Below are 13,886 nucleotides of genomic sequence, written 5' to 3' on the forward strand. Positions count from 1 at the left end.
ACATTGACGGGGCTGTAGTGGAGCGGGTCGAGAGTTTCAAGTTCGTTGATGTCCACATCACCAACGAACTATCATGGTCCAAACATACCAAGACAGTCGTGAAGAGAGCACAACAAAACCTATTCCCACTCAGAATACTGAAAAGATTTGGCATGGGTCCCCAGATCCTCAAAATGTTCTACAGCTGTACCATCAAGAGCATCCTGACCGGTTGCATCACCGCCTGGTATGGCAACTGCTCGGCATCTGACCATAAGGCACTACAGAAGGTAGTGCGTACAGCCCAGTACATCACTGGGGCCAAGCTTCCTGCCATCCAGGACCTATATAATAGATGGTGTCAGAGGAAAGCCCATACAATTGTCAGAGACTCCAGTCACCCAAGTCATAGACTGTTCTCTCTGCTACGCACGGCAAGTGGTACCGGAGTGCCAAGTCTAGGACCAAAAGGCTCCTCAACAGCTTCTACCCACAAGCCATAAGACTGCTGAACAATTAATAAAATTGCCAATGGACTATTTACCTTGACCCTCCCCCCTCCCTTTTGTACACTGCTGCTATTCACTGCTTATTATCTATGCATAATCACGTCACCTCTACCTACATGTACAAATTACCTCAACTAACCTGTACCCCCGCACACTGACTCAGTACCCCTGTATATAGCCTCGGTATTGTTATTCTTATTTTGTTACTTTTACTTATTTTTTTTACTTTAGTCTATTTGGTAAATATTTTCTTAACCAACAGTGCAGTTCAAGAAGAGTTAAGGGCTTATAAGTAAGCATTTCACGGTAAGGTCTACACTTGATTTAATTTGATTTGAACCACCCGAGCCACGGCCTGTTCACTCCGCTATCATCCAGAAGGCGAGATCAGTACAGGTGCATCAAAGCTGGGGCCGAGAGACTGAAAAACAGCTTCTATCTCAAGGCCATCAGATTGTTAAATAGCCATCACTAGCCGGCTACCACGCGGTTGCTCAACCCTGCACCTTAGAGGCTGCTGCCCTATGTAGAGAGACATGGAATCACTGGTCACTTTAAATAGAACACTAGTCACTTTAATAGTGTTTGCATACTGTTTTACTCATTTTATATGCTTTTCACCCAGTTTAACTTCTCCCTTTCCTACCGCCCGGATCCAAGAATGTCAAGCCGGATGCGCTTTCATGCTGCAATAGCCCCGCAGCTACTCCCTCGGACCACGAGACCATCCTCCCCACCTCGTGTCTGGCGGAGGCACTCAGCTGGGGAATAGAGAATCAGGTCCGTGAGACGCAGCGTTCCCAGCCAGACCCGGAGGGGGGGTGGCAGATGTTTGTCCCTGACGCTGTCCTCCCCTCGGTCCTGGAGCGGGCCCACTCTATAGGATTATCTGCCACCCAGTCTCCCGTCGGACCCTGGCCTCTATGCGACAATGCTTTTGGTGGCCTAACATGGTCCCTGATGTGTGTCCGCATTCGTTGCCGCCTGCACGATCTGTGTGCAGAATAAAACTCCTTGGCAAGCTCTGGCCTTCAACCACTTTCTGTCCCTCACCGTCCTTGGTCACACATATCCCTGGACTTCGTGGCTGGTCTTCCCCCATCTGATGGCAACACCATCATCCTTACAGTAGTGGACCGGTTTTCCAAGGCCGCCCGTTTCATTCCTCTCCCCAAGCTACCCTCTGCCAAAGAGACAGCTCATGGAGCAGCACGTCTTCCAGATCCATGGACTCCCAGTGGACATGGTCTCTGACCGGGGTCCTCAGTTCTTGTCATGGCTCTGGAAGGCGTTCTGCACGCTCATTGGGTCGTCGGCCAACCTGTCCTCCGGGTTCCACCCCTGTCTAATGGCCAGTCGGAGCGAGCCAATCTGGACCTGGAGACGACTCATCGCTGCCTTGTCTCTGCCAAAACCACCACCTGAAGCCAGCAACTCGTGTGGGTTTACTCCCGCAACACCCTCCCCTGCTCTGTCACTGGTCTCTCGCCATTTGAGTGTTCCCTGGGATATCTGCCCCAGATCTTCCCGGAGCAAGAGGAAGAGGCCGGCATACCCTCTGCCCAGATGTTCGTCCGCCGCTGTTGCCGGACCTGGAAGAGAGCTCGGTTGGCTCTTCTCAAGACCACCTCCAGGTATCGATGACAGGCAGACCACCACTGGCTTTTCACTAGGGATCTGCGTCTCGGGGTGGAGTCCCGCAAACTTTCGGCCCTTTTCCCATCTCCAAGATTCTTAGTCTCTCTGCTGTTCGTCTTCTGTTGTATCATACCCTCTGTATACATCCCACTTTTCATGTGTCTAGGGTTAAACCTATGCCTCACAGCCCTTTGTCTCCTGTTTCCAGGTCCACCCCTCTCCTCCGGGTTCCACCCCTGTCTAATGGCCAGTCGGAGCGAGCCAATCTGGACCTGGAGACGACTCATCGCTGCCTTGTCTCTGCCAAAACCACCACCTGAAGCCAGCAACTCGTGTGGGTTTACTCCCGCAACACCCTCCCCTGCTCTGTCACTGGTCTCTCGCCATTTGAGTGTTCCCTGGGATATCTGCCCCAGATCTTCCCGGAGCAAGAGGAAGAGGCCGGCATACCCTCTGCCCAGATGTTCGTCCGCCGCTGTTGCCGGACCTGGAAGAGAGCTCGGTTGGCTCTTCTCAAGACCACCTCCAGGTATCGATGACAGGCAGACCACCACTGGCTTTTCACTAGGGATCTGCGTCTCGGGGTGGAGTCCCGCAAACTTTCGGCCCTTTTCCCATCTCCAAGATTCTTAGTCTCTCTGCTGTTCGTCTTCTGTTGTATCATACCCTCTGTATACATCCCACTTTTCATGTGTCTAGGGTTAAACCTATGCCTCACAGCCCTTTGTCTCCTGTTTCCAGGTCCACCCCTCTCCTCCGTCTCATCGACGGCCAACTAGAGTACACGATGAGGCGCCTCCTGAAGGTTCGACCGTGGGGCAGGGGATTCCAGTACCTGGTTGACTAGGATGGTTATGGCCCGAAGGAGAGGTGCTGGGTCCCCGCCAGGGACATCCTGGACCCAGGCATCATCGCTGAGTTCCACCGCCGGCACCCCGGTCAACCAGGTATGCACCCAGGTAGGACACCAGATGGCTACTGTCACACCCTGATCTGTTTCACCTGTCTTTGTGCTTGTCTCCACCCCCTTCCAGGTGTCACCCATCTTCCCCATCTCACCCATCTTCCCCTGTTGCCAGTTCGTTTTGTCTCGTCAAGCCTACCAGCGTTTTTTCCCGTACTCTCTTGTTAGTTCCTGTTTTCTAGTTCTCCCGGGTTTTTGACCATTCGGTCTGCCCTGACCCTGAGCCTGCCTGCCGTTCTGTACCTTACGGACTCTGCCCTGGATTACTGACCTCCGCCTGCCCTTGACCTGTCGTTTATCTTCCCCCTGTTTTGTAAATGAACATTTGTCACTTTGAACTTTGTCTGCATCTGGGTCTTATCCTGAGGTCTGATAATTTAGCTGATTTGACTATTGATTAGATTTTTGTGTCTGAATCCATTTGAGGGTATTTTTTCTTCCAAATGATAGTACATAATGAACAGTTAGATGTAGTGATAAAAAGTACACACTTCATTGGGATATAAAATGATTACCATAACGATCAATGACAAATAACAAATATGACAATGTGTAAATACAGTAGATGAAAGCAGGGGTTTTGTCTTTCTTTGTCATAATTCCTTTGTTGTGGAAAATTTACAGTATTTGGTGATCTGTCATCACCTTGATTTCCTTCCTCTTGTTTGATGGAGAGGGTTTTGACAGTGATTAGTCACCTGAGACATTGCTCAACTTCCCATGCTATAAGCATATATAAGACATCCCCTGGCCACACACCACACAAACAAGAAGCTCTCAAGGAAGAAGCATCATGAAGACTTTCAATCTGTGCTTACTACTAGTCAACCTGGCAATAGTGGTTTACTCTTTGCCAATATCGCCACCTACTGAAGAAGATGAAGCCCTTGCAGAGGTATGCTTTTTGTCAAATATTTTGGAAGGAAGGTCTTTACGGGTTTTACAACTGAAAATATTATGATGGAACAGATGTGTTCATGTAACTTCATATGGCTCAGTCAGGTTGAATGTGTTAAATTACATTCATAACACTGTAGTAAATGGTACTATCATTATAACATCATGCTTGCTGTGTTTTCTGTAGACGTACCTGAAGAAGTTCTTTAACCTGACGGAGGAGACGGGTCCAATGTTCAGACGGGGGCCCAGCCAGCGGAGCAGGAAAGTCAGCGAGATGCAGAGGTTCTTTGGCCTCAAGGTGACAGGAACCTTGGACGCTGAGACCGTAAAGATGATGAAGAAGCCACGCTGCGGGTTACCTGACGTCCAACTCGGCCGATTCACCACCTTCGATAACCTTAAGTGGCCGACAAACCAGCTTACCTACAGGTGAGAGGAGTGAGAAAAACAAGTTGACCATGGTGAATTGATACTAAGCAAAAATAGGGTTTGTAATGTTAACATTTAGTTAGTTGCAATACCAATTGGGTTGTCTTTAAACTTTGCACTCACCACGGTAAGTCGCTCTGGATAAGAGCATCTGCTAAATGACTAAAATGTAAATGTGTCAATCATAAGGGTTTTGTATTTGCAAACATCAAATTATACACAGAGACACTGTGAGTGATAGGCCAAAGTCAGGGTTTGCTGAACAAACTCCGAAAAAAATTCAACATTGAGAAATATTTTTCTAATGTTGACTGTTGGTGTATTGTCTTTTTCAGAATTGAGAACTACACTCCTGACATGTCTGTGGCTGAGGTGGACAACTCCATAGAGAGAGCACTACAGGTGTGGGCCAAGGTCTCCCCCCTAAGGTTCACCCGTATCTACCGCGGCACCGCTGACATCATGATCTCCTTCGGCAACAGAAGTAAGAAACGTTTATCTTACCTAACACAATGTTAATGTGACCAACTGAAACAGAATTCATTAAATATTTAGAAAGTGTAACCTGAAATTACTTGGATGGGATTCTGAATATGTTTGTCAAAGCTACTAATAACCTATTATAACAATAATATTGGTAAAAGACCATAGGTCTGATGCACCAACATGTCATACTGTACATGTACACTAAGAATGTATACATTTAAAGATCCACTCCATATATACACACTACCTGTCAGGACCCGGTGCGAGAAACAGTCACTAATAATCGTCAGAACCCAGAAGATGAGGCAGACACAGCAGTACTAGAGATGGTGGTTTAATTAAAGAACAAAATCTTCAGGCAAAGAAACTAAATCCACAATGTCCAAAAATAAAGCCAAGAGGCACAAAAATGGAAATCCTCCAAAATACAAAAGAAACTCCACAAAGTGGTAAAAAACAGCAGGGAAAAACAAACCTCAAAAGACTACTCAAATAATACACAAGAACTAAACCAGAGAACCTCTGGAAATTCCAACAAGAGAAATATCTATATAGAACAAGGCTTGGGCTGGGGCTGGGTGCTAACTTACAAACACTGAGCAAGGAACTGAGGAACACACAGGGTTTAAATACTAACAAGGGAATAACCTACAGGTGCAAACAATAATTAGAGCAAGAAAAACAAAAGGTACAAAAAAGGTGCAATGGGGACATCTAGTGACCAAAACCCGAACAGTCTTGGCCAAAACCTGACACTACCGTTCAAAAGATTGGGGTCATTTACAAATGTCCTTGTTTTTGAAAGAAAAGCAAATTTTTTGTCCATTTAATATAACATCAAATTGATCAGAAATACAGTGGAGACATTGTAAATGACTATTGTAGCTGGAAACGGTTTGATTTTTTAATGGAATATCTACATAGGCGTAGAGAGGCCCATTATCAGCAACCATCACTCCTGTGTTCCAATGGCACGTTGTGTTAGCTAATCCAAGTTTATCATTTTAAAAGGCTTATTGATCATTAGAAAACCCTTTTGCAATTATGTTAGCACAGCTGAAAACTGGTGTGGTGATTAAAGAAGCAATAAAACTGGCCTTCTTTAGACTAGTTGAGTGTCCGGAGCATCAGGATTTCTGGGTTCGATTACAGGCTCAAAATGGCCAGAAACAAAGACCTTTCTTCTGAAACTCGTCAGTCTATTCTTGTTCTGAGAAATGAAGGCTATTCCATGCAAGAAATTGCCAAGAAACTGAAGATCTCGTACAACGCTGTGTACTACTCCCTTCACAGAACAGCGCAAACTGTCTCTAACCAGAATAGAAAGAGGAGTGGGAGGCCCCAGTGCACAACTGAGCAAGAGGACAAGTACATTAGAGTGTCTAGTTTGAGAAACAGATGCCTCACAAGTCCCCAACTGGCAGCTTCATTAAATAGTACCCGCAAAACACCAGTCTCAACGCCAACAGTAAAGAGGCGACTCCGGGATGCTGGCCTTCTAGGCAGAGTTACAAAGAAAAAGACATATCTCAGAATGGCCAATAAAAATAAAAGAATATGATGGGCAAAAGAACAGACACTGGACAGAGGAAGATTGGAAAAAAGTGTTGTTGACAGACAAATCTAAGTTTGAGGTGTTCGGATCACAAAGAAGAACATTAGTGAGTGGCAGGAAAAATGAAAAGATGCTGGAGGAGTGCTTGACGCCATCTGTCAAGCATGGTGGAGGCAATGTGATGGTATGGAGGTGCTTTGGTGGTGGTAAAGTGGGAGATTGTACAGGGTAAAAAGGATCTTGAAGAAGAAAGGTTATCACTCCATTTTTCAACGCCATGCCATACCCTGTGGACAGTGCTTAATTGGAACCAATTTCCTCCTACAAAAGGACAATGACCCAAAGCACAGCTCCAAAATATGCAAGAACTATTTAGGGAAGAAGCAGTCTGCTGGTATTCTGTCTATAATGGAGTGGCCTTCACAGTCACCGGATCTCAACCCTATTGAGCTGTTGTGGGAGCAGCTTGACCGTATGGTACGTAAGCAAAGCCCATCAAGCCAATCCAACATGTGGGAGGTGCTTCAGGAAGCATGGGGTGAAATATCTTCAGATTACCTATACAAATTGACAACTAGAATGTCAAAGATCTGCAAGACTGTAAATGCTGAAAACGGAGGATTACTTGACGAAAGCAAAGTCTGAAGGACACAATTAGTATTTCAATTAAAAATCATTATTTATAACCTTGTCAACGTCTTTACTATATTTCCTATTCATTTTGCAACTCATTTCACATCTCTAAGTGACCCCATACTTTAGAACAGTAGTGTATATAAGCGCAGCAAAAAAATAAACGCCCTCTCACTGTCAACTGCATTTCTTTTCAGCAAACTTAACATGTGTAAATATTTGTATGAACATAACAAGATTCCGCAACTGAGACATAAACTGGACAAGTTCCACAGCCATGTGACTAACAGAAATTGAATAATGTGTCCCTGAACAAAGGGGGGTCAAAATCAAAAGTAACAGTCAGTATCTGGTGTGGCCACCTGCTGCATTAAGTACTGCAGTGCATCTCCTCCTCATGGACTGCACCAGATTTGCCTGTTCTTGCTGTGAGATGTTACCCCACTCTTCCACCAAGGCACCTGCAAGTTCCCGGACATTTCTGGGGCGGAACGGCCCTAGCCTTCACCCTCCGATCCAACAGGTCCCAGAAATGCTCAATAGGATTGAGATCCGGGCTCTTTGCTGGCCATGGAACACTGACATTCCTGTCTTGCAGGAAATCACACACAGAACGTGCAGTATGGCTGGTGGCATTGTCATGCTGGAGGGTCATGTCAGGATGAGCCTGCAGGAAGGGTACCACATGAGGGAGGAGGATGTCTTCCCTGTAACGCACAGTGTTGAGATTGGCTGCAATGACAAGAAGCGACATAGGCGACATTGTTGCCGGTGATGTCTGGTGAGGACCAGCCTTACAACAGGCCTACAAGCCCTCAGTCCAGTCTCTCTCAGCCTATTGCGGACAGTCTGAGCACTGATGGAGAGATTGTGCGTTCCTGTTGTAACTCGGGCAGTTGTTGCAATCCTGTACCTGTCCCACAGGTGTGATGTTCGAATGTACCGATCCTGTGCAGGTGTTGTTACACGTGGTCTGCCACTGCGATGACGATCAGCTGTCCGTCCTGTCTCCCTGTAGCTCTGTCTTAGGCATTTCACAGTACGGACATTGCAATTTATTGCCCTGGCCACATCTGCAGTCCTCATGCCTCCTTGCAGCATGCCTAAGGCATGTGCACACAGATGAGCAGGGACCCTGGGCATCTTTCTTTTGGTGTTTTTCAGAGTCAGTAGAAAGGCCTCTTTAGTGTCCTAAGTTTTCATAACTGTGACCTTAATTGCCTACCGTCTGGAAGCTGTTAGTGTCTTAATGACCGTTCCACAGGTGCATGTTCATTAATTGTTTATGGTTCATTGAACAAGCATGGGAAACAGTGTTTAAACCCTTTACAATGAAGATCTGTGAAGTTATTTGGATTTTTACAAATTATCTTTGAAAGACAGAGCCCTGAAAATGGGATCTTTCTTTTTTTGCTGAGTTTATATATACATATTTTAATTTCTTTGTTGAAATACATAATTCCAAGTATAAAAAGTAAAGTAAAGTCAGTCGTGGAAAAAATACCCAATTGTCATACTTGAGTAAAAGTTAAGATACCTTAAGAGAAAATTACTCTAGTAAAAGTGAAAGCCATCCAGTAAAATACTACTTTAGTAAAAGTCTAAAAGTATTTGGTTTTGAATATACTTAAGTATCAAAAGTATATTTAATTGCTAAAATATACTTAAGTATTGAAAGTAAAAGTTTAAATAATTTCAAATTCTCTATTTTAAACAAACAAGATGGCACCATTTTCATGTTTTTTTATTCACTGATAACCAGGGGCACACTCCAATACTCGGACAAAAGAAGCAGTGTTTAGTGAGTCCACCAGATCAGAGGCAATAGGGATGACCAGGGATGTTCTGTTGATAAGTGTGTGAATTTGGCCATTTTCCTGTCCTGCTAGTCATTCAAAATGTAATGAGTACTTTTGGGTGTCAAGGAAAATGTATGGAGTAAAAAGTACATTTTCTTTAGGAATGTAGTGAAGTAAAAGTAAATATAAAATATAAAAAGTAAAGTACAGGTACCCCAAAAAACAACTAAAGTAGTACTTTAAAACATTTTTACTTAAGTACTTTACACCACTGAGTAAAGTACACACACTTAAGGGTGAAAAAACGAAATAGTGTTTATTTACACAATGGCTAAATTCAATTGGTCTTGTGGGTGCACTCTGATATCATTGGCCTCCCCCTTGCTTATGGTAACAACAGAGGAGCAGTAGTGGACAAAAGAGGAAAGGCCAACCTCCCAACTTGTGCCATTTAATTAGGAGCCCTGCACCATCTACTAAAATGCACCTTTTGTGAGGTAAATCGGGTGATAACTGAGGTGCTAGGGAGGCTGAAGTGGGTCTTCAAAACCGAAACATGAAAGACAGACCCTTAAAAGGCTCTCAGGATGTTTGAGTAGCAGGGTTAGAAAGGGAGAGCGGGAGATACCTGTGGAGGATCCACTCTTTACATTCCTCCTGTCAGAGCACAGTGCAGGTATATTCAGACATTATGACAGTATTCCCTGGCTAAAAGCCTTGAAACAGAGGGGCACCCTACGCCCCATCCCACTTACATCACCACCACTCGTAAAAAAAACCCACATGACATCAGTATCATATCACTGCTTGTCCCCCTCACTGTAATCTGTCTACAGTTTGATGAGTTGAAAGAGTGTTATTAGAGTCACTTTGCCTTATTACATTGGGCCCCTATAAGTGCATCGGTTTGAGAAACTAACATAAATAATTCAATTTTTTTTATACAGTATGCATTTGTCCTCATCTCTGATGGCTCCTACTATTATTTCTCCTGTCTGTGTAGATCATGGTGATTTCTACCCCTTCGATGGCCCTGATGGCACCCTGGCCCATGCCTTCTCCCCCGGCGCTGACATTGGAGGAGATGCTCATTTTGATGATGACGAGTACTTCACCTTCAGCTCAACCAGAGGTGAGAACCTCTATCACAACAATAAATGTGGAACATAACTTAATTTACTACATTACCCTGTTTCAATTGTAGGACAATCCTGGGTGAAGTGTCAGGTAGCTTAGCGGTTAAGAGCATTGGGCCAGTAACAGAAAGGTAGCTGATTTGAATACCCAAGTCGACTAGGTGAAAAATATATCAATGTGCCCTTGAACAAGGCACTTTATCCAAATAGCTTTTGTAAGTCGTTCTGGTAAAAAAAATCTGCTAAAATTGAAATGTCATGAAAATGTCCACAACAGAGTAGAAGAATGATATATTTTCATCATATAGGGTACAACCTGTTCTTGGTGGCTGCCCATGAGTTTGGCCATTCCCTGGGTCTCAGCCACTCCAACGACCCTGGAGCGCTGATGTTCCCAGTGTACAGCTACACAGAGCCCAGCACCTTCTCTCTGCCTCGTGATGATGTCACCGGTATCCAGTACATATACGGTCAGTATTCAATTATCTTTTCACTTTCTGACCTGTTTGATTTATATTTATATTGCTGTATTCCACTTCTTTTGATTGACTAACAAAAAGGCTCATGCTAAAAATCTCCAAGTAACTAATTTATGAGACTTTCCAATATTGGAACCGGAACTAATGAGTATCTGTGTCCTCCAGGCCCAAACCCAGATGTTAACCCCAACCCAGATAAGCCCGACCCTACACCTGCTTCCACCCCTGATGCCTGTGACCCCACCCTGGTCCTGGATGCTGTCACCACTCTGCGTGGGGAGAAGATGTTCTTCAAGGGCAGGTACAGCACATCATGTAGCCTAGATCAGATGTTCAGTGACTTATGGTAACCTACAGCTCAGACACAGTCAATGAATGACACTGTTTCCCAGAGAAACAAAATGGTTGCCTTTTATCTGTGATCCAGAGTTCTAAAGTCCTGATGACCTCCCTCCATCTTCAGGTTCTTCTGGCGTATTTACCCTCAGAGCAGCAAACCACATCAGAACCTCATCAAGACTTTCTGGCCTGAACTCCCCGACAACATCAATGCTGCTTATGAGAGCCAGCTATCTGACAGAGTGTTCCTCTTTAAAGGTATTGCAGTCACAAATTGCCTCAAATTAGCCCTTGTATGGCTGTAGTCTCCACATGGTGTCCAGACAACAACTGTGGAGGCTACAGCCATATCAGTGCTAGCCTCACTATATGCCTGTAATGAATACTGTGTGAATACATTAACCTGTTTAATTGGAGTCATATCTCAGTAATACTCTGTCTGTGTCCCTGCAGATCGTCAGGTCTGGGCTCTCTATGGCTATAACATCGCCCCCGGCTATCCCAGAAACCTGAAGAGCTTGGGTCTGCCCAGGACCGTGAAGAAAGTTGACGCCGCCCTGTACGATGAACATTCTCGCAAGACCTTGTTCTTTGTTGGCGACAACTACTACAGGTTAGTGGAGTCTAGTTTATCAATAAAAGCTATAGCATTTTTGGTCACTTTTTCTATGTACTGTATGTTGCCATTATATATTTATGTCAAGAGTATCACAATCTCACTAATATTGCTGTTACCGTAGTTACGATGAGGAAATGAAAAGCATGGACAGAGGTTTCCCCAAGCGTGTGGATGAACAGTTCCCAGGCATGACAAGCAAAGTGACTGCAGCCTTCCAAGTCCGAGGTGAGTGCGATACAGCATCTAAGCACACAACTGTGCATTACAAGCCAAAGAGACGTAAATATACAAAATATTATTTCCTACCTTCTACAGTTTTCATTGAATATAAGAAAATCCCCTGAATAGTCCTTTTAAGTCATATTTGAGATTTTCTTGAGCATTGATAGTTTGTCAGTGCGGCATGTCGCTAACCTCTCTACCCTATATGGTTTTCAGGCTTCACCTACCTCTATAGTGGCCCCTACGTGTTTGAATACAGCATGAGGACCAGAAGGCAGTTCCGCGTGCTAGGAAACAACTACTTCCTGCCTTGTTAGACCATTGACCATAATGAAATGCTTAAGAAGCAGCTGTGAACAATGATGAATTTAGCCAAATGACAAAGTTGTTTCAAACATGAAGTTGTTGTATTTTTGGGAGATTTTACAGATTTGTTTTCTAGGAAATATTATTGCCATATATCTATTTAAATATATATTTATGTATCTAAATTATTTTATATTTTTCTTGACTAAATAATCTGAAAACATGAATGTATTGAATGTAGGCCAAACATATTTGTACATGTTGCATATTGAAATAAATTCCAAATTTTTGTGATTTCTTTGTTTTTGGCTTTTACTATGGTGGACTTATGGTGGAAACATTATGAAGCATAGATGTTAATTTGAACCCTTTTCTGATGAAACCTCAGACAACATTACCAAACAAATATACAACCAACATGTGGACATCCCTTCAAATGAGTGGATTTGGCTATTTCAGCTAGACCCGTTGCTGACAGGTGTAAAAAATTGAGCACACAGCTATACAATCTCCATAGACAAACATTTGCAGTAGATTGGCCCACACTGAAGAGTTCAGTGACTTTCAACATGGCACCGTCATTTGATGCCACCTTTCCACCAAGTCAATTCGTCAAATTTCTGCCCTAGAGCTGCCACGGTCAACTGTAAGTGATGTTATTGTAAAGTGGATACGTCTTGGAGCAACAACGGCTCAGCCGCGACGTGGTAGGCCACACAAGCTCACAGAACGGGACCGCTGAAGCGCATAAAAATTGACTGTCGGTTGCAACACTCACTACCGAGTTCCAAAATGCCACTGGAAGCAATGTCAGCACTATAACTGTTCGTCGGGAGCTTCATGAAATGGGTTTTCATGGCCGAGCAGCCGCACACAAGCCAAAGATAACCATGCGCAATGCCAAGCGTCGGCTGGAGTGGTGTAAATCTCATCGCCATTGGACTCTGGAGCAGTGGAAACGCATTCTCTGGAGTGATGCATCACGCTTCACCATCTGGCAGTCCTACAGACAGTTCTGGGTTTAGTGGATGCCAGCAGAACGCTACCTGCCCGAATGCATAGTGTCAACTGTAAAGTTAGGTGGAGGAGGAATAATGGTCTGGGGCTGTTTTTCAACTTTCGGGCTAGGCCCCTTAGTTCCAGTGAAGAGAAATTGTATCGCTACAGCATCAATGACATTCTAGATTATTCTGTGCTTCCAACTTAGTGGCAACAGTTTGGGGAAGGCCCTATCCTGTTTCAGCATGACAATGCCCCCAGGCACAAAGCTAAGTCCATACACAAATGGTGTGTCGAGATCAGTGTGAAAGAACTTGACTGGCCTTCACAAAGCCCTGACCTCAACCCCATCAAACACCTTTGGGATGAATTGGAACGCCGACTGTGAGCCAGGCATAATCAGCCAACATCAGTGCCCGACCTCACTAATGGTCTTGTGGCTGAATGGAAGCAAGTCCCCACAGCAATGTTCCAACATTTAGTGGAAAGCCTTCCCAGAAGAGTGGAAGCTGTTATAGCAGCAAAGGGGGGACCAACTCCATATTAATGCCCATGATTTTGAAACGAGATGTTTAAGGAGTAGGTGTCCACATACTTTTGACCGTGTAATGTATCTATATTAGGGTACATGAAAGCATAACAAATGGAATGGATAATATAATAAGATAGATAGAGAATAACAATGAAGAAACACTGTGGCACACCCATTTCAATTTCATACATGCAGCACACTGATTTAGTACACCACAAATTATAGAAGTACATTATATGGTGTGTGGCTTTGATCTGGTCAGCCTAGACTGCTATGTCTTTGATTTTTTTCACACTACAATTTTTATGACAAAGCTCAGAACCGCTATGGCCATATCAAACAATGTCCCTCTTGTAATAAAA

The 13,886-nt window shown here is 44.3% G+C and overlaps 1 protein-coding gene across 1 annotated transcript in view; it reads left to right on the forward strand.

Moving 5' to 3' along the window:
* Positions 1-3,842: 3,842 nt before the first annotated feature.
* The window catches only part of LOC139565264 (uncharacterized), a 37,919-nt gene continuing 27,875 nt past the window's right edge, over positions 3,843-13,886 (forward strand). The window contains exons 1-10 of the mRNA XM_071385489.1: positions 3,843-3,985; positions 4,175-4,419; positions 4,755-4,903; positions 9,896-10,024; positions 10,337-10,498; positions 10,673-10,808; positions 10,971-11,104; positions 11,300-11,459; positions 11,587-11,690; positions 11,904-11,999. Of these exons, the coding sequence (XP_071241590.1) occupies positions 3,884-3,985; positions 4,175-4,419; positions 4,755-4,903; positions 9,896-10,024; positions 10,337-10,498; positions 10,673-10,808; positions 10,971-11,104; positions 11,300-11,459; positions 11,587-11,690; positions 11,904-11,999 (1,417 nt within the window). The 5' untranslated portion in view covers positions 3,843-3,883. The remainder of the gene's footprint in view (positions 3,986-4,174; positions 4,420-4,754; positions 4,904-9,895; positions 10,025-10,336; positions 10,499-10,672; positions 10,809-10,970; positions 11,105-11,299; positions 11,460-11,586; positions 11,691-11,903; positions 12,000-13,886) is intronic.

This window comes from Salvelinus alpinus, chromosome 1 (genome assembly GCF_045679555.1).
Source record: "Salvelinus alpinus chromosome 1, SLU_Salpinus.1, whole genome shotgun sequence".
Classification (NCBI taxonomy): domain Eukaryota; kingdom Metazoa; phylum Chordata; class Actinopteri; order Salmoniformes; family Salmonidae; genus Salvelinus; species Salvelinus alpinus.